The sequence below is a fragment of the Seriola aureovittata genome, chromosome 3, assembly GCF_021018895.1.
Source record: "Seriola aureovittata isolate HTS-2021-v1 ecotype China chromosome 3, ASM2101889v1, whole genome shotgun sequence".
In the NCBI taxonomy this organism is placed as follows: Eukaryota; Metazoa; Chordata; class Actinopteri; order Carangiformes; family Carangidae; genus Seriola; species Seriola aureovittata.
Window position 1 is genome coordinate 19,898,678 of NC_079366.1, and position 21,327 is coordinate 19,920,004.

At 41.5% G+C, this 21,327-nt stretch overlaps 1 protein-coding gene and 1 long non-coding RNA gene across 2 annotated transcripts in view; one reads left to right on the forward strand and one right to left on the reverse strand.

Annotated features, from left to right (window-relative positions):
* Positions 1–8,253, reverse strand: LOC130165301 (uncharacterized). Its single transcript, XR_008826769.1, has 3 exons — positions 8,037–8,253; positions 1,840–1,922; positions 1–1,299 (listed from the first exon to the last, which is right to left on the reverse strand). It is a non-coding gene; the product is annotated as an uncharacterized LOC130165301 (long non-coding RNA).
* The window catches only part of mxd4 (MAX dimerization protein 4), a 25,367-nt gene continuing 10,651 nt past the window's right edge, over positions 6,612–21,327 (forward strand). The window contains exons 1-3 of the mRNA XM_056370440.1: positions 6,612–6,815; positions 7,423–7,522; positions 11,227–11,256. Of these exons, the coding sequence (XP_056226415.1) occupies positions 6,752–6,815; positions 7,423–7,522; positions 11,227–11,256 (194 nt within the window). The 5' untranslated portion in view covers positions 6,612–6,751. The remainder of the gene's footprint in view (positions 6,816–7,422; positions 7,523–11,226; positions 11,257–21,327) is intronic.

Here is a 21,327-nt window from a genome sequence, read left to right on the forward strand (position 1 = left end):
TGTATTTCTTTGGTTCATCAACAGCTATGACACATCGGATACTCCTGTAAATGCACAGGGAGAGGGGATGGAACATGTAATTTCAGTGACTAAGGCTATTTGTGTTGGTGTCTACTATGCAAACCATGTGGTGTGTTGCATCAAGCTAAATCAAGCTCAAGCCCAATGGAAAATTGTGAATTGCAGGTGTGAAGTCACGCAAGCTGGAGCACCTTTTTTTTCTCTTGGGATATAATTAGTCCAGTGAATGTGAGATGTGTCCCAAGACCAATCAGAACATGCTGATGCTAATACGATATGACCTGTGTTCAGTATGGATCATGAACGCTGGAATTCAGATCTTAGCCTTTTAATGGGCTTTAATTCTATCGGCTCAGGGTTTTAGCATCTCTTTCAGTGCTGACACAGCCTATATGGCTCGATTTTACCCCTTTAACAATAATCTGGTCCCAGGCCTGCAGACAGAAAATACAAAATGCCTCCATGGACTTCAGCCCTTTCTCCAGTTACACTAGAGTGGAGTGGCATTAACAGGCCTAATCCTGATTAAAGTGTGGTCTCAAAATGGTGGAAAGCAGACTACAGTAACTGACCTTTGGCCTAAAGAATGAAGTGGGAGGTGGGGGGTGCTTGCAAAAGGGAGGAAGGTAGTCGGTAAACAATCAGTGTCAACAAGATAAACAACTCCCCACCCCTGCTCTCTCATTAGCTTACTTGAATAACGAATACTCTGGAGCCACATTACCACACTGTAGCAGAGCTGTGATTTCCCACAAGCATGGACCCTAACAATATCAGGGTTTAATGAGATGGTAAACACTGCTGGAAAATATTGACGTTCAGCAAGTAGGTCTTTTTTTTTGGGGGGGGGGGGGTAAAAAAATCATCAAGGTAATCTCACAGTATGCATATTAAGAGCACAAAATGTCTTTATTCAGATGGTGGTAATTCAATTCTGATCTTAAAGAGTCCATCCTGGTTAAAGGAAGGTCAACAGATAAAAAATAATTGACACAAACTGATTGCCCTCAGACTTGGCATGTCTGTCCTCACTCTCTGTCCTGGCTCCATGTTGCCAGACTATTTATTGTCAGAAGAGGTTTTATGAGCCACAGTTAATGCAATGAGACTGACAGAGTAGTCTCATGTTAAAAAGGAACCACCCTCCAGTCACATATTGAAAACATTTGGGTTATTTCCTGAGAACATCACTTTGATTGGGGGATTATCACTTTTAGGCCTGCTGCAGTTGAGGAAGCAGAAAACACATGTTGCTGATGGTTTGTGCCTCAGTTATGCCTAAAAATGGAAATCGAATGAAACAGGAGAATTAAACCTTAGATTTTCAATTCACCAAATTGATTTTACAATTGATGACTATTGCATATGGCAGAACTGGACAGTGAAGAACATACTTGTCATTTTCATCCTTAATAGTTATTAATAGTCTCATGTTTGCAGTATTTACATATGGAGGGCATCTGCAGAGATATAACACAGGTCTTGGTGTGGTATGTATTAAATGTGACTGCAAACAGTTCACCCAATAAGAAGCAAGTAAACAAGGGAAAGGGGCAAAATGACTGAGACTGAGACTGAGACTGAGAAGATTTTGAAGTGGGCGTTGAAGACCACAATGAAGAAACTTGTAGTTACAGTTGACACGGAAATAATTATATCTGAAGTCAAGTCAATGAGGCTCATTTTCTAAAAATAACATGTTTTTTGCTCACAGCGAAACAAATATTAATAGGTAATAGTCTAATGTAGTGCAAGTGCATGAAGGGTTGATATTAAGACCAAAATTTTCCTGAAAAAATAGAGTCCTAATGCTCTTACTCTCAGTGCAGATTTGGTCACTGATGACCCATTGAGGCCAGCTGGTTACTGGTGGGTCGACTGGATCGAAATATTTCAGCAAGCTGGAAGACAACAAACAAACAGTGGAGAGAGTAATGTTTGGCTGACAGGCCTGAGGCAGTGAGCAATGCAAGGCCTGAGCCACTATGATCAGAGAGCAGATGATAAGCCTATAAATAGAAGCATGCAGCGGGGGGGCGGGGGGGGGGGCAAAGGCTATTTCCTTTCATATGATGCAAAAGGGTGGTTGAATTTCTGTACTGTAGTGAGCACTTTGGAAAATGACCAATTATTATTACATTTACACCCATTAAATCAGAGGTTGCCAAACACATTTGGCACATTTCACCAAGGGGGTTTCTGGGATGACAATAATTTACTGCAATATTTTTGTGTCATGCGTACCATGAAAATAGATTACAGACAATTGATATTAAATTAAACCATTTTTTCTGGGTTTACAGCCAAACTTTGCAGATCTCCATGACACTGTTTGACTGGTTTAGGTTGTAATTTTAAAAAATATTTAATCTATGATGCAGGCTTACATCCAAAATTCAAGTAGATTAACAAGCATTTTATACAAATTATTTTGTAAGCCTCCTACATTTTGATAGAATAGAAGATCTGAGTATTCCCTCTGTGTCTCCTTGATCAGCATTCATTAACCATACTAACCCATTTTTAAAAAGGATTCTTGGCCTAACTTGCAGCTGTAACTGCAATGATCGTCAAACCATGTCACAACATAAATGCCGAAAATACAGCAGCAAAATGCCACAATTTTCTACTGAAGTCCACGAGAGTAAGAGAGGAAACAGAACCGTGCAGCGTGAATACATGATAACATGCACAAGTTGATGAATGCTTGCTTACATAAAAGATCCTTGCAGGGTCAAGGTCAAGTTTCTTGCAGGCCTTTGCTTGATTGCATTGACCTGCAGTGAGGTCAAACAAATGTTCACACAATAAAACCTAATAAGACAAACACCCCATGTGACTCCATAAACCTGTGGCCTCCTGCAATCAGAAATGAGCTGCATGTACAGAGTTCAGTGGCACAGTGCATTGACATCACTGCATATGTCAGCCCATGATAAGAAGTTGCATAACTTCTCTATAATTACCAGAGGAATAGTCATGAGGCGTGCTCCAACACAACATCAGACTTGATCGGAGAAATGCATTAATGTTGTGACACAGTTGCACTGTGACTGGGTTATATTCTCACTATGACTGTACACCAGCTGCACAGTTTCAAACGAGGATGTAGCGAGGCTAATTTTGTCTCGTTTACTGTGTCTTCACTTACGCATGAAGAACGTACATGCGGGCAGGACGGAAAACACTATCCTCCTGTGAAAAGCTATCAAACCGCCTCATAAATAAATCATTGTATTCTATCAAAGCTTAAAGAGTGACACAAAAAAGCAAATATCTCCCCTGTTCTGATCTGTATTTAGTGAATTAAAATTGCATGGGAGGAGAGATCACTAATCAGCTCACTGGCAAGCAGCCTTGCTTCATAAGTAGGTAATAAAAGGACAAACTAAGGATAGTCAACATATCATAGAACCCATCCACACCATCAGGGGCTTTACACCTGTCTGCATCATGGCAACAATGAATTTGTAATGAAATATGTGTTGCAAATGTTACAGTAAATAGGAGTTACACACTGAAATTAAGTCATGTACAACAACAACAGGCTAAACACAGGAAATACATTGACATACATACATTTATACAGTTTCATTTGCAGCTGAATGTGGTTTCTGCATGGCTTCAGCTTGGTCAACCAAATATAATCACAATTTTTTATAAATGTCAATTGTTTTTTTTACTTGACGCAAAAAATAACATATACACTTAGCTGCCAGTTTATTTTGTTTTGTTGAAACTTCTGAGGAACCTTTTATAGCCTTTTGCGAAGCTGCAGTTTGTGGTATTGATGAATTATGTTGTGTTGAGAGTGAGAGGTATTTCTTATTTTTTTCCCACCCAATTTATATTGATGAAAGTAAATACTGAAAAAACATCTCTCTGTTAATATATTAACTAGGTATAAATAAACAGGCAGCTGTGTATATACAAACAATGCACAGTATTCAGTCTTTTCATAATATGTTATACAAATGGATATAGTACATTTCAGCACCACTGGTACCCTTCTAACTTTGTTTGGCTGCTAGTGTCACACACAGCTTTACACATTTTACATCATTTTTAAATTCCAGCTTGTTCATATGTACAAAACTGACAGTAACAAACTTGCAAATGTATGATAAATTGTCAGTACAAGCCCCATTAGGATCCTGTGTGGTACTTTTTTTTTTTTAAACTACAACTAAAATATTGTTTCTGGCTCTGATCATCAGACCTTTTCCTCATCATTCACTTCAATGGTATTATATATAAGAATAAGAAGCAATTCACATGTATTAATCGCATTCTTATTGCATATGTGTGAACAGATTGCAACATAACTTAGAAAATTAGACTTTCTTGGTTGCCTATAACAGCCGGTTGACTGATTTCTATTTAAAAGACTCGGGAACAATTTTATGGCAAAATACAGAGGATGTGACGTTTATGCTCACTCACGGATGCCTTGCCTCAGTTCTTCTCTTCTCTGCCAAGGGTGTGCAACACTTGCTAGCATTCGCTTAAAAATGTTGTCCACTGACATCAACAAAACACTGGCTCCCAGCACAACGCAGACCCTCTCACACGCTCCATATAAGCAAAAAAACATCAGCTGATAACAATATTACATTTTATAATTCCTAATTCAAAAAAACATGAAGTTAGTCAAACCATAGTCTCACAGAGCCAGACTTATGACCACGCTTCATTTTAGTGCTGTGCCAGTGCTGCACAGTAAAGTATGGTCTAAAATATAGTTTATAGTCAAACTATAATAAGAATGTAACTGTAGTTATCTCATCTATCAGCAGGATGCCAATCACGTTCAGTCTCATGTTGTCGGACTGGCCATCCAGACTACTGGGACAAATCCTGGAGGGCTGCTGCACCAGTGGGTCAATGGACCGTCAAAAAAAATCCATAGAATTTTTACCATCCCTGTCAGTCTCTCTCTGTGTGCCTGTCTTTTGGGGTGTGCTGAAAGCGTGTTCCAGCAGATAAGTCCACAGCGTCACGCCGCTACCGGTAGACATTCCTTCCATGCACTCACATTTACGTTGCTACTGGTCTCTCGTATGCAGTCCCAATTCATCCCATTCAAAACTCCACATGGTTTAGTGGTGAAGGAGGGGTAGACTACTCCTCCTTCTTATCCTGGTAATCCTTAAATTGGCACTATATCCAAGCACCACAGGGCTGGAATTCTTTCCCTGTCTGACCATCACATCACTGTTTTGGCTGATGCCCAGGATGCTCGCTTGTGCCTATCTATGGAATGCTAACATGCACATGAGCAACAGGATGTTGACTGCAGCTCACTTAACAGCCACCGGTGTCATTACTAACAAGGGTTTTCTGAATCTTACATATAGAACCTTTAAAAGTCACTTGCTTTATTGTAAGTTCATTGCGATTGCTTCAGAATGTATTCCAGCAATCTGATGCACAAACATCCGGCTGCATATTAAGTGCCTGCCATGCAGAGCAACTCATTTTTATACTTATACTTGGATGTAAACTCTGTTGTGGTAAACAAAACATGGATGGCAACATGCAAAACATTGCCTCAGGAATTAAATCTGGATCACAATAGTACATGAACAGTATATACTCATATTTGAGAAGCTGGAAACTGACTTAAATGCCTAACTGACAACTAACATTTTTGTAGACAATTTTGTGCCATTGAACCAATTCATTTTTTCAGCTCTAACTATGTATCAACTAACTATCAAGAATAACATACAAAAGCTCAACAAATATTAAAACGTGCTGAACTTTATTTGTAAGTAATAAAGAATGTAAAAAAAAAAAGGCATGAGATTTCTGCTAATTTACTATTCTGTTAGTACATTTAAAATTGCAAAGAAAATGTGGTCAAGGGTGTAAAATGACTTGTTTAGGACACCAAACACAGAGTTTATGAGCTAACTTGCACTTCATGACCATTGATGATTTATTTGTATCATTCAAATGATGTTCATGTAATAATAAGTAAAATATGTGTCAAACATCTCAAGTAAAATGTGTGCTTTGCAACTTTACATTTCCAACCGTGCAAATAACACCAGCACAATCTATAGCAACCAAATACTGCTTCTGCAGACTCATACAGGACTTTCATGATGAGTTGGACAGGAAATGAAAACACAAACAGTCTGAGTAATTCTGCCATGCCACACACTCCTGTGAGAAACAGCTGACGTGTATACAAGTGCCCTATTTGAGTGGCTGTTGAATGTAGTTTATTTCACGGTTCAGATCCAAAACCCTACTTTAGAGAAGTTATCAAATTTGGCAACGACAACAACACCCCAAGTTCAACCACAACACACGCCCGGATTCATCCCAGCCAATCAGAGACCGCTAGTCTCTGTGTCCAACCAATCAGCTACAGAGGGGGCGGGTCGCTCAGGCTGTTGCTAGGGCATGTCCCCGATGACTTTTATACTGTCACGCCAATCGAATCGCATCTTACCTTGTTCAACCTGCTCATTGGCTAAGACACACCCGGGGAGCCCGCCTCCAGGCTTTTCTTATTGGACAGTGATGCGATCACTCCCTTCGCTGAGTTTTAGTTAGGTGCTGTTGATACTGTAGTTTGGAGTCACCAAGACTCAGAAGTGAATATAGCAGCGCACATACATCGCTCTGAAACAGTTTTTAAATTTCCATTCCATTATTTTATGACTTGTACATTTGTGTAAATAGATTATTTCTATTTTTATAACGAGACAACAACAGGATGGAACTTAATTCTCTTTTAATTCTGCTGGAGGCTGCAGAGTACTTGGAAAGAAGAGACAGAGGTATTTCACGCTAAATTGCCAAGTTGACAGCATTTCACGATCATTTTGTGAATGGAGAATTAAGGGTGGCAGCTGGCTTCACAGTCTAGCATATGTAAAGTTTTAACGTGCCCTGCCATAGTGCAGGTATGATGTCACTTTATAGACAATGGGGCATAGACCAGACGATGGGCGCAAGCTGGACCGAGTAGCCTTTATGCTAGAAAAAGAGTAACTGTAATTCATTATTTAAAGGATGTCATGTATATGGACTGTGTTTGCAGTGTTTCTAATACAAAGCATTTGGTATATACACTTGAGGGCAGTATTTTTTGTAGGGAAACAAGAGTGACATTGAAAATATAGCGAGTATCACAGGGACAGATAGTCATAAATGGCCATGTATTATTGACTGTCTAAAATATAAAGATTGCTGTAGGCTACACATTGCTATATGGACGTATATTGGAAGCTATATAGATGTACTGTTCCTCTTGAATTGATATTTAGCCTCTGAAGCTATTTCATGTTTCACAGTTTCCGACTCAGTGGCAGCTCACTTTATTCTTATCCTTGCAGACATCACAATAAATGAACTTAATTCATTTTGTTTTGTGTGTCATCGTAGAGGCAGAACACGGTTATGCATCTGTTTTACCGTACAGTAGCGACTTCTCCAGAAAGAAAACGAAAGCATCGCCCATTTCCAGAAAGACTCAGAACAATAGGTAAATATATTCCTTGCTTTTGTATTTGTTTGTCTCCATGCCAGCTTATAGAAACACACACACACACATAGAGTGGAGGAGAGCTGTTTTCATGCACACTGCCATCTTTCTTGCTGCCTGGGCTGGGCTCTCTGTTTTGGTCTCTCCAATAAACACTGCCACGCGTACACTGTCAACTCTAGCAGCTCTCTCTCTCTCTCTCTCTCTCTCTCTCTCTGTGTTTCACACACACCTAAAAAAAAACAGCCTTCCCATGCTGAGAGAAAGCACACCCGACATGCACGTAACCTTTCGTTTTTGCACCCTGTCTCACACAGGCTATCATGCTTTCACCTGTGCAACGCTTTGAAATGCCCCTTTCTTCATGTGGTTAGTTTGATTTGTATATTTGTGTCTGTGTGTTTGATGTCAAATGAAAGTAAATATTCTTTACTGTGGGGTCCCATGTCCATGCACACCCCATCCACCTCCTACTTCCACCCAGACACACACACACACACATACACATACTCACATTGTGGACTGTGACACTGTAGATCGAAGCCTCTGATCAGAGTATCCATTGGTTTTCATTCTCTCTTTGTGAAACTTTAACCAACACGAATTCATTCAGAGTTTGACCCCGTTTCTACAGTATGCTTTCACAGTCTTTAGCTACTATAGAAGTTACTGCGATGGTATAACGTTACACTGAATTACTTTACGTAAGTAAATGCAAGTTTCAGTTTCGCTTCAGTCCTGTGACTAACTGACTCTTTGTAGACCAGTTGTACAGCTGATTAAAGGTCATTTAAACATCAGCTGGTTAATGTTTAAGCCTAAAAGGACTAAAAAAGCCTATTCAGTAGGAGGAAAGCTTATAGGGTTGTATTGTATATTATCTTCGTCATCAATTAATCTGCCAGTTATTTTCTTGACTAATCGATTAATTGATTTGCTGTTTTGTCTATAAAATGGCCTTCTTTTATGCAACCATTTGTCCAAAACCTGAAGATATTCAACTGTGTATGTCAAAGCTACACATCTGAGAGGCTGAAACCAGAGAGAGTGGCATTTTGCCTGAAAACCTACCTGCCAATTAATAGATTATTTTAAAAGGTGACGATTAGTTTTCTTTCACTGTGTTGCTGTAAAAGAGGGGTTTAAAATAAGTGAGGGACACACCCTCACCAGGAATCCCCTTTTTCTCCTGAGTTCATATCCACATTGGAGACTTTTACATCCTAGACTACACACACATTTTTACAAGGTTATTTTGCCCAGGTGTGCAACAGTGAACTCATTCAAATAGGAGTCCATCAAATCTGTGATTTGCCGTTAATGTGTTTTTGGTGAAACTTGCCAGAAACATTTGCATAATGTGTCCTCATCAGCCCAGTTTCATTCCCAAAAAAGACGAGCATGTCAAAGATCTGATAAAAAAAAAACATTTCCTGTTGGCTAATATTAGTTTAGGGAAACACAGTGAGCCTGATTTCTTCAGTAGTGAGTCTCAGAGTTACATCATTGCACATACAGCATGTTGGCCTGTAGTATCACTATTGTAATTACACTCCTTCTTCAGGTTTTGTAAATCTGAAAGTTTATTTTTGTCATATTGAAAGTGGCCCCTTCCACATTCCTCTGATACATTCTCTGACAGCCGAACATAAGTAAGTGTGTGTGTGTGGGTGAGGGGTGTGTGAGCGTGGAGATGTGGCAGGTGGGTGTGGTGGCTAAAACAGACACATACACACTGTGACTCACTGGGCTTCATGCACCAGACCTGCTTTTCCCTCCTTTTTCTCGTGGCTGTGAAAAAAAAGTGGGGCACATTTCCAAGCTCTCTTTATACTCTCTTGCAGTTTTTTTTAAGCATCAGCAGGATGGTGTGGGGAGCGGGGGTTAGTGAGGTAAAACCATGTTTCACGTTTGAACTGAAACCAAATTTTAACAGAAGCTGGCTATCAGTTAAAAAGCAAAATGCTTGCTTTGTAGCATCAACAACTTGTGTTGTAGTGTTTGATATCATGATCAAATCGTCAAATTAAACAGATGACATGTTTTTGCAATGGTGCAATATTTAGGGCATGTGAAGAAAACAAAATCAGCCTATTTCAGCACAGAGAAAGAAGAAACCCTGGTGGAGTTTCCTTGTTTCCTGGTTGGCTCTTGTTAAATCAAAACACTTCTAAAAAAAAAAAAAAAAGAGTGATAGCTGGAATTTTATTATTAGTTTTCCTGCTTCACCTTTTTGTCACATTAGATATGAAATTAGAAAACGCCTTTTAAACTGTTTTTACATCCTTGAAATTCTGTGGAAATGTGGGAAAATACACACAAGGTACTCTGACTATGAGCTTTGGCAGTTTTACTTCCCATATAAAAGGTGACATAAGGCCAATTTACAGGCCTTTCATAAGCAGGGCTGAGTTTATGACATCACATCACATAGTCCTTTGCATGCCACACCGTTCTTTTACATAAGATGTGCATCAACCTCCAATCCATGTGCATTCTATTCCTGTGAAATGTGCCGTATGATTTCCTGGTCATGGCCCTGTGCTTTGACTGGGACGTTCCCTCAGTTTCCCAACTTCCTCCATGATGGATTAAAGCTCTTTGTTGGCCTTTTGGATCAGGTTATTAGCAACAGTGCAACATCCTGTGCTCCCTCTTGAATGATTTTGTGCAGGCGCCACATTATCCCCAGTTGCACGGTCAACTGTAACCCCTTTGGAGCAGCGAGCGGCGTCGCTGTGCAGATGCCCCGGCCTCCTCCAGCACAGCTGTGTGAACCACTGCTTCACGAGCTCAAGGGCTCTCAAACTGTGGAAAATCTGAAAGGGCTTGTTGTCAGTCTGGCCCTTTGTTGTTGCTGTTTTTGTTTTTATTGCCGTGGTATCCATGACGGTCTCATGAACAGAGGCCCTGTTTCAGAGGGACTGCAGTGCCCTCGCTGCTCCCGGCTGCACATCATAATAGAGACTCTCCTCGGGATAGCCCACATGCTGAGGAATTCTGCAGCGTCTAGGCCTCCAGACGTCTGGGTGTGTTTTTATCCCATGTCCAGCCAGCGTGTGGCAACAACAGCAGTGCGTGCATGCTGTTTGTATGTGTGCTGGGCGAGCAGGGAGGGGGATGTTGTGCAGTGTCACAGATACTGCTCTCTGTCTCTCTTTCTCTCTCTCTCTGGGCCATTGTTGCCCTCTGCTCTCGCTCTCAGACAGATGTCACACAGATATGGAAAAAGACTTTAAAAAATCTGGCTTTATTTTTGCACGGTTGTCATGGATATCTATTTCCAGAATGTGTGACCAAGTTTCTGCATGTCTGTATCCTTAATTCACCAAATCAGAATGAATATGCAACAGATAAGGCCTGTTATAAAGTGTTACAATATTCGCCCTGTATAACTACAGCAGTTAAAAGCCCCAGAGCCACCTGGAGGCAGAAAGAAAGCAAAAAGCTGAGGAAAATCGAGGCCCTTCTTTGATGTCTTGACACATTTTTCCTGAATGTTTCTCAGATCTGCTGTTACTTGGCACTCTCTTCCAAACATCTTGCTCTAATCTGTTTTACATTTAGATCAGAACATTTACTAACCAAGCTTCTCACCTTGGGATTATTCATTACATCCCATCCTAACTCTTGAAGTTTGTTTAGAAGTTTTGCTGCTTGCTATCTTGACACTAATCTTTGCCTTTATCTGTTTGTCCTTTCAGATCGTCGCACAACGAGCTGGAGAAACACAGGTGAGGTGACGTCTGAAGTTGTTTGTCCTCTTATGTTTGTCTGGTACACGCAAATATCTGTACCCAGCAATACTGAATTCCTAACATATGAAGTGAGGGGATGCTGGCTGCAGGTAAACGTCAGACATATTTCTCTCAGTCAAAAGCACCAGATGGAATCAGGGGTCATCTTCAAAGAGCCAGAGATTTAATCAATTAATTCCTCATGTGTGAAAATGGATAATAAGCTGATTTCAAAGAGCACCTTCATGCTGATTAGATCTGTCTCTGTTTCATGGATGAAACTCGTTACCTTGTATGGAAGGGGAATCCTGTCAGTAATGTGATAATCCTGCCCAGACTGATACTGTGAGCGTAGGCGTGGTGAATCTGTGCCTCGCCTGTCATTTCTCCAAAGTGAGAGGGCCACAGATGACACACACACACACACACGCACGCACGCGCACCATGATCTCGCTTTACTACTCCCAGCATGCACCTCACTGCAACTCAGAAACATGTTCTGTTTCTTATCTTTCCTTCGGGGTACAGCACTAGCTCGTGGTGATGTGATACCCTTGCTCATTAAAGGCACAGGCGTCTGTTTTGATTTCACTAACAGGGGAAGTGACTTCACTGATCCAAAGGGCTTTCTTGTCAGGATTCGAAACACAAAACTTAGCTGCCCTTTTTTTTTTTTTTGTATCAAGGTCAGCCCAACTGACTCTCAAAAAACTGCCTGCCCGAGAGGATTTAGGAAACAGCTGATGTGACTATCAGCATGTGAGCAGAAGCTGAGATGGGTGTGTTATGCTGTATGTGCGTGACACTCTGTCACCCACATTGAGGGATTGGGGTTTGTCAGTCACATGTCTGAGAGTGAGCAATGGATGTGTGTAGAGCAGAGAGAGACAAGTGCGGACATATCCCTCTCTGACCTGAGACACAGAGGAGGCCCCGGCTGATTACAGCGCAGGTGTTGAGACACAACAGTTACCTCACGTCCGATGATGGGGTGTGGTTGGTTACCAATGTAGTGACGTCCAGTCAAACTGACAAATGCAATTGCCAGTAAAGTGTTCCATAATCGCTTTACTCACTTCCCTTGTCATCACTATGGCCGCAAGTTTCTAAAAAATACGTTTTTTTCTTTTTCAACGTCCAGTGCAGTGTCATGACTGATGTTAAAACATGAGTTCTCTCATGTATTCAGTAGTATTTTGGCCATGATGTAATAATATAAATAAGTGAAAATGCTTTAAAACTCTGCAAGTCACATTGTCCACAAGTGAAGTATCGTTCTGTATTTGAAAGTATTGCCCTGCCTTATTCTTTCAAACTACTTATTTGTAATGACAGGCCCTGTAGTGATGAAGTATCACTGTGATCGTTTGCAACACAATGCATCCCGATTCAATCTCGGTCTGGACCTGTGGCCCAAAATGACATGTCATTACTCCAACATAGAGGTGTGAAAGGTTGAAACTGTGACTTGAGGCTTGAGGATATTGTTTAAGTGAGGTGTGGTGCTGAAATTATTAACTGATTGATCTACCAAGAGAAAATGAATCAACAACAATTCTGACACTCATTTAAGTCATTTATCAAGCAAAAATGTCAAACATTTGCTGATACCAGGTCCTCACATCTGAGGATTTTTGCGTATTTTCTCTGTTGTGTATGACTTATATTGATATTTTTTGGTTTTGAAATACTGGTTGGACGAAACAAGTGATCTGAAGATGTCACTTTGAGTTATTAGAACTTGCAATGGGTATTTTTTACACATACGTAATCAAGAGAAACCGAAAGAAAAGATCCTACTGGTATGCTAACAATTGGAATTAATCCAACATTTTCAGTGTCCTTGGTTGATCTTTTGTCTGTCTGCTGATGCTTCATAAGAAAACATAAGTAGTCCTGTCCAACCAGTTTAATGACTGTGTGACTAGTCTGGATTCTCTGATTCGCCTGTTTAATCTACATCAGTTGCTGTATTGTTTCCTGAAGTTCGACACCCCTCACGCCCTTGGATGCCACTCGAGGGTGGTGCTGCTGTTTGAGGCCTGACTCACTTTCTTTATTTGGTTATGTGTTGGTTTGTTTATTTCATGCTCGTGTAGAACAGTCATCTTTCTACTGCAATTCACAAGGTAGACAATGGGGCTGGTGCCATTGAATCTATTGTGAAAAGTCAAATACTAGTTAATTCAGGTTATCTTACAGGTAATTCTGGGTACCAATGTATCTGGAATTTCTTGATTTTCAAGAACTTAATTTAACGTAGAATACTGATGAAAGTTTCGTTCTCAGTAAACAAAATCCAACGGTCACCAAATGTCTAATGCCTACATCAACTTGACATATAAAATACTGACATTCAGGTTGGGAGCAAAACCCATCGTCTGCTAAACATCACAATGTCAGCTGTTTCGACGTCAACTCAATTTTCCGTTGAAAATTTAACGTCTGTTCAACGTTAGAGTCGTTACATTGATGTCAATTATTCACTTCTGAGAAATATAAAACGCATTTCTACTAAACTCCATTTTATCTTTTAACAAAAGAAGCCAAAGTGAAACTTTTTTTAAAGAACTTAAAATGGCTTAAAATTTGAACATTTTGATTGAAATCAAGCAAGAATACAAACCAGACCAGACATACAAGACTCTTCTCTACAGACACATTTTGCTTGCCAACAAAAGTTACAAGCCATCTATCCATTTGAAGCCAGTATATCAAAGTCTAATGTGAAAGTTTTTCAGACACAGTTCTGTCCACATTTTTCCATTTCCTGTAGACACCATTCTGACTTGCTGCTGCTCAGTGATCTTGTGCATGCTAAGTGTCTTTAGTGAAACTGTCCTCTGGCTTGGGACAGCCATTCAGGAGGCACCCTGCATATATTTGTGTCCTGTTATCGGAGTGAGACGTCTGGGTGGGTGCCAGCGTCGTCCCATAGTGTCGCCTGTCCTGACACAACCTGCTTATCTGCTGCAGCCTGAGCACAGTCATGACAGCTCTGTATAGACCATCTCAACAGTGACTCTGCAGGTTTTTTTTTTTTTTATTTCCTCTCATCATTGTATTGGCACAGGACAGAGCTGCTGAGCATCAGCTTGACGTTTCTGTGAAACCAAATGCTACTGTGTGGTTGGTCTCCGATGGTATTGCTTCCTTCCCATTTCTGAGTTCAACCGCTCGTGATCACGCCTCTGACGAGACTCGTCCATGCCACGAGTTTCCTTTTCTGGCTACGCCAAAGATGTTGCGAAACTGCAGACGTTTTGTTTCTCACACATCACCTGTTTACAGGAAATCTGAGTCCAGTCACGTAAGGCCGGGCAACTCGAATGTTTTCACTGCTCACCTCAGTTGACAAAAGGATTTACGGAACTATTTTTACCTCACAAACACGACCCATGTCTGTCAGATGCTCTCAGTTTCATTTCAGAGATTACTCAAGAGTTTGCAGATTGATTTCAACAAACAAAATGTGTTCGCAATACACTGCACTGTATTTCCCTGCTGCAGATAATGTGCAGCAACTGTGTGACACCTCTTGTACTTAACTTTAAATTTACACACACTTCATGGAAACAGGAGTAGGCTCTCAGTTTGTCACGGTCTAATCTTCTCTCTAATTAAATTTACTCTCCCAGTGTCTTCTACTCCCAGCTGTGATGAATGACTTATTTGGCTTTGAGGAACTCTTTCCCCCTGAGTGAAGCTCACCTATGTGTGTGTGTGTGTGTGTGTGTGTGTGTGTATGTGTGTGTGTGTGTGTGTGTGTGTGTGTGTGTGTGTCTATAAGCCGTGTTGGGCAGCAGGAGCAGCAACAGCACCTCACTGAGCTGTTTGAGTTATGGTGGTGGGAGGTAGAGCTGTCCACGGCCCTTTTACTTCACCCCTGTACCTTCTACTCTCTGTCTCCAGAGACCACATCTGTTTTCTCTGTTATCTTTTTTTCTCTTTCTCCTCATTCTTGCTCTAATTTTCCCCCAGTGTCTGAGTCAGCAGAAACCTGAGGCAGAAAGGCAGAGCCCCTCACCTCACACAGGGCCTTTATCATTCTTTACTGATCCTGATCCTGCCAAGACTCATCTGCGCCCGTTGCGACTCTTTTGAGGTGTAAATCTTCTTTTGTGACAGTGAGTTTATGTGGAGGAGTTTTGATGGGCCTGTTAATCTGCTTTTTAATGTGGATTGAACACTCCACACACACACACACACACACACTGTGAAGTAAAGGTCATGTCAAGTCCACATGCTGCTTTTAAATATGAATTATTATTATTATAATTTTTAAAAGACGCTGCTTCATAAACAAAGTGAAGAAAGTTTGGGCTTTAATGTGGCATTCATGTGCTCATATGATTGCACGTGGCTTTTATACTTTACTTCCTCATATGCCACACTGTCAGTTACACTCACATGTGTGTGGTGACCTGGAGTCATTAGGCCTTGGGCAGCCAATAAACCAGATTAATGAGTGATGTGGCCTCATCATTAAGGCTCATGTTGTAATTTGTAGCAACATGTATATTCAACATGAAATCAGTGAATCTGACCTAACATTCGAGTTGGTATGGGCTGTGCCACATGGATAATCTTATATCATGGTTCGCCTAGTTTTATATTGCAACATGAATACATGTTACATTGTTGATTAGTCTCCGGATTATTTTCTGTCAATTGTTCAGTTTATAAAATGTCAGAAAATAGTGAAAAGTGTAAATGAAAATATCCCAGAGCCCAAGGTGACATTTTCAAATAGATTGTTTTGTCCAACTGTGGTGCCGCCACCCCATAAAAAGGGCAGATGATGGTGTTTCACTGGAAACTTTAAAAGAGATGTTCCAAATTTTTTTATTTTATTAACAAAAATATCACCAAACAGAAAAAAATGAACTCCAGGAAATTCAACAAAAAAATAACTTAAACCACAACATCAAAGAAGTAAAAATCTGCATTCTCACAGCAAGCTGCCACCCGCGCTGTCCCTCATTACTACTGCGAGGACCTAATCACACACACCTGTTTCCCCTTTCCCTAACTGAGCTGCTGATCAACCTCATCAACCCAGAAAGAAAACTGAAAATATACAAAGTGGGCTGACCCTTCCAACATATCACACCTACAAACAAAGATCAGCCACATCTCACAACCAATGCATTTAATAACTGAACCTGAAAAATGTATAGAAACATCCAGCTAAAATACAGATTAAATATCAGTCAGACCCTATAGTGAAAAGTAAATGGAGCAACCTTTTCACACCAACAGTTCAAACCTAAAAATATTGAGTTTATTATTACATAAGAGAGGAAAAATCCTCCAAATTAAGAAGCTGGGACTACAGATTTGTAATTATGTACTTGAAAAAATAATTTGAGTTATGAATTCATTATCAGAACTCTCTCAGATTAATTTTTGGTCAATCAAATAATTGATTATTTGACTAAATATTTTAGCTCTGCATATATACATTTTGTGATATGCTCATTTTTCTGTAGCATTTGTAGATTAAGCAAAGATGTGGATTTCTGTGTCCGGTGAATCTAGTGGTTAAAATATATGTAATGGCGTTTAATCAATTTGATGCAAAACTCATGTAAATCCAATACTTTATAGCACAAAATGATTTCCATGAAGTAGTCCCGCTTATTGATCTGCAACATTGCCGACAATGGTCTAATGCAACCAGATATATTAAAGGGATATCTACTTCAATATATTTCTAGCATCTCCCTATATCTTCAGTCATATTACGCAACTTTACAAACTATTACACATTTACTGAAGTCAATGTGGATGTAGCCTTAGGGCAGACTGAGTTGTAACTACTGAAAGTCTGTATGTGCTCAAAGAATAAGAAACATGCTACAGCTGGAGGTCAGCAGCAGAGGTGACATGCGGAATTTCTCCACCCTGAGGTCACTGGGTCCTGAGAGGTTCTTCAACTTTCTCAGGTCAAACCCGGCCATGGTTGCTGCACTGCGTCGCTGTCTGTGTACGAATATAGGCCTGCCGATGATTCGCGGTTGGTTGCTTTTCGAGATATTTGAGCATGAAACCACGCCCGCCGTAGACCTAAATTTGCAGTGAGAACGTTCCTGCTCCCTGTCAGGTGTTGCTGCTGCAGGGCACCCCGCGTTTCTGTGTCAGTAAACTTGCTTTACTGCTGCAAAGCAGCTGATGCTCATAAAAACAACAACGTAGGACGCATTTTAACAAGGTGTGTGCATGGCTTTCTTTTTAAAAAACAATTAAAGAATGAAGTGAAAAGGGGGAGAGCGTGTTGACTAAACCATTCATGGTTTGCTCACCAGCCTTGTGCGCCTGAGGAGGAGGAGGCGAAGACATTCTTGAGCGTTGTGGAAGGGAGGAACGGGAGGCAGCGTAGGACGTGGCTGCTCTGTGTGTGTGAGCAGGCAGTCTGAAATTCAGGTCAGCAGAGTATGCACACATACACTGGAATGTAGAGTTAAGTAAGAGAGGCGGTTTAGGGGGAAGAGTTTGCGGGTGGATGGGGGTCACAAAATTAGCAGACCGAGTATTACGAGAATGCTCTACAGCTGCATCCACATTGGGTGCTGCTTGTTTTGTTGGCAAGCAGGGGATCGCAAGCAAATACTTGTATGATTATGCAGTGATAGAGAGGATTTGAGCTGCAGGCAATCTGTCATTCATAAATCTGTTTTTTCCTCTTGTTTTTATTTTAATAACTTCTGAGGAAATTGAATCTTTTTTGTTGTGTCCCCTTCTCTGTTAGTCACTTCACAACCTCTCAGATTTATCCTGCGATTCCTTTAAGGTGAGTCCAGATCCTCAAATTGGGACCCCACCTTTGCTGCTCTGCAACTTCCTCTCAGAAGTAAACAGCCAAACTTTTACAGTCAACGTGGAGGCTGTTAATCATTGACAAGGATTCATTATAAAACCAGAGCTTGTCGTGTCAGGGGAATGTGTTTACTGAGCTCACAGAACTTGTCTCTGCTAGTCTGTCCGACATTTGCAGATGTACCTTTCAATGCAGGCAGCGGAAGGCAACTAATGTCAAGGTCTGTCATTTGACCTTGTGTTGAAATGATTCAAAGATGCACAGGGAAGGCTTTCTTTATTTACACCCCCTCCCTCCCCCCTCTCTCTGTTTGCTCACACGCTCTGCTCTTTAAATTCTATTTGACATCTGTTTTTCTGTTGACACCACTGTAAGCTGGCTGTGCTGAGGAAGGAATTTTGTAATGATCCATGCTCGCATGGGGGATTGTTTCAGTACATGAAAAAAAAAAAGCCTAATTACTAGGCATCCCCCAGCACACCCAGTGGAAATTCCAGTTTGTTTTGTGGGAATGCCACTACTACGAGTGAACAACAAACTGCCTAATTCTGCAGTTTCCTGTTGTTAAATCACCAGTCAAGCACGCTCCTCTTTCTTCAGAGTGATTCTACGAGTAGTGTAACTGGGCCCCTCCCTCTGTCTGAGCTGCTGTTGTGGTGTGTTCAAGTTTCTGTTTGCGTGGGAGAGCGGAGTGATGTGAGAGTGAGCTCCATGTCCCCGCCGTCAGGAGAATGTGTTTATGGGGGACTCGTATTCTTCTGTCTCACCTCGCAGATGTAGGGTAGGCGTGGCATCCTCGATGACAGAAAACAAACACAGCTTGTCCCAGACGACTGACATTTCAAATCGGCATGATAAAAGCCTCTCGTGTCTCCCCGTGTCTCTCCGTCTCGTGTGTGTCTCATGTCTCGCTGGCGTGGGCAGCGTGGCAAACCACCACAGACAATTTCACACGAGCTGGTTTAACGCCGTCTTATTTTTCTGCCGTCTTGTTCTGCAGAGACGGCACATCAGATCTGTGTTAAATGTAAACAGGTTCAGGGCAGGGCGGGAGGGTGACAGTGAGACTGATGAAGTGGGCTGCTGAAAGGCCTAGTGTGTGTGTGTGTGTGTGTGTGTGTGTGTGTGTGTGTGTGTGTGTTGTGTTTGTTGGCTGGCCCCTGGGTAGGGCCCCTCACCACCTCAAACTTCCCTCCATCTGCCTCGTACTCCCAAGAAACCTGCTAGCCAGATGTGGAGCCACTCCACTGGCAACCCCAAATTCCACCACCTCACCATGGTGATCCACACTCACGCAACGCAGCCCCCGCTTCCACTTCACTCAGCAGAGCCGCGCCGTAAACAGGCCACCAGATGCAGAAAGATTCGGCTTTGGAAAAGTTTTTGGTCATTTTCTTGTGTCCTACTTTACAGTTAAAGCGAAATGTTAAATGACTGATGCTGTATAGAAAGTGTTTTGTTAGAGAATAAACATGTGAAAGTGTAAAACCAGTGACAATACAGGATAAACAAATAATATTGGCAGTTTTTAGATAGAGAAAGAAACTTGTACTCTACTTGTGATGCTGTGAATCTTATCAGTAATGGAAAGATGTTTGATGGGGGTAAGAAACACAAGCAGTCAGGTCACGTTGAACAGGCTTATTTGTAAGTGAAAACGAAGGCAAATGGTTCAATTATTACCTAAGCCGACTTCCTGGTTCAACTAAACCACTTTATTTGGAAGTAAAACTGATGAAATGAGCACGTCGAAAATGTAGGTAATAATCCCTGATTGCAGTTTTGTGTATAAACCTGTGGAAGTAGGCCAGATATTTCCAGATCTCTGCAATGTTATTGTTAATGACAAGAATGATGAATAAAACTATGAATATAATACACAAATTGTAAAGAGCTGGAATTACCCTTTAAGGCCTTACAAACCCAGATTAGATAATCTTTCATTTAGAGAGAAAATTGATAAACTAACTCTCTGCATCACTGTGCCTGCTTCAAGTGGAGCGGACCAGGCAGTGCATCCTCCATGCTGATGTCTTGTGGGCTCAAGTCAAAACAACACCAGAGGCCTGGTATTGCATTTTTTCTTTTCCTCAAACCCAACAGGGAGCACACCGAGTCAGCTCCGGCAGTGAGAGGAAACATTGCAGTGGTGTCTCCTGATGACCTCTGACCTTAGTTTAGCGGGTTTGGCTCCGTGCCAGACAAGCCACTCAGTCCTGTGCGTATGGGTTGAGGAATGCGCTAGGCTGCAGCAAGCTCATTAAACAGTGCAGTGAGTGAAGGCCCGTTGTTTGCACTGGCTCGCCTTCTCAGGCCCTGCAGCTCTTTGTGTGCCCATAGATCGGCAATCCCAGAGCGCTGGACGGTCGCAGGACTCACTAATGTCACCAGGACAGTGTGTGAGAACCACGATGTGTGTGTGTGTGTGTGTGTGGACACTGTAAAACTGGTCATCCACATCCTTTGACATGCATCCGTCAGACATACACAGGCTGCTGTAGATACACTCCTCGCCTTTGACTTAAGCTGCAAAACAAGACATTTCATGCTTGTTCTCCTTCCACGTTCCAAAGTGTGATCAGATCCGTGAGAAAGGCCCGGTCTGTACCCAGTAACCTTGGAGTCAGCAGTTTAAATAGCTTGTTCCAGTTTCAGCAGCGTGCTGCTCTCTGAGCAAAAGTTCCTTTTATTTTTTCCTCCGTCTTTGCTTTGTTTTGGCACTGAGCCCCTGATGGAGAGGGAAGAGGGGGGGGGGGGGCCAGAGATCAGACACAAATCATCCCGTGGTACTCTGCACGTGAGAACGGTCAGGTGGTCATTTCCCTGCAGACATGACTCCGGAGCAAATCAAATGGTAGATTTACTATTAGATCCTCACATGCAGAGAAATCGTAGTCCATTTCATTTTTGCAGTTTTAGCTATTTTAATTTGCCAGGAGAAATTTTTTAATGTTCAAATGCTGTTGTTAGAGCATGATATTGCTGTTCTTGAGTATTGCATGCACTCTACAATGATTTTCACGCTTGCTGACAGACAAACCAGAAATCTGCCTTAACCCTTATGTGACACCACACCAACACTCTCACACTGTGACTAGTGGAATATCAAAGACGGGCCTATTTTCAACCCAGACAAATTGGAAAATTTGACGTGATTCAGAACCATGCGAACTGTCTGCTCTCCGTCAACATTCACGTTTTGTCTGGTACAGCACTTTGCATGGCTGTTTGAGGCAATCTGATAAACA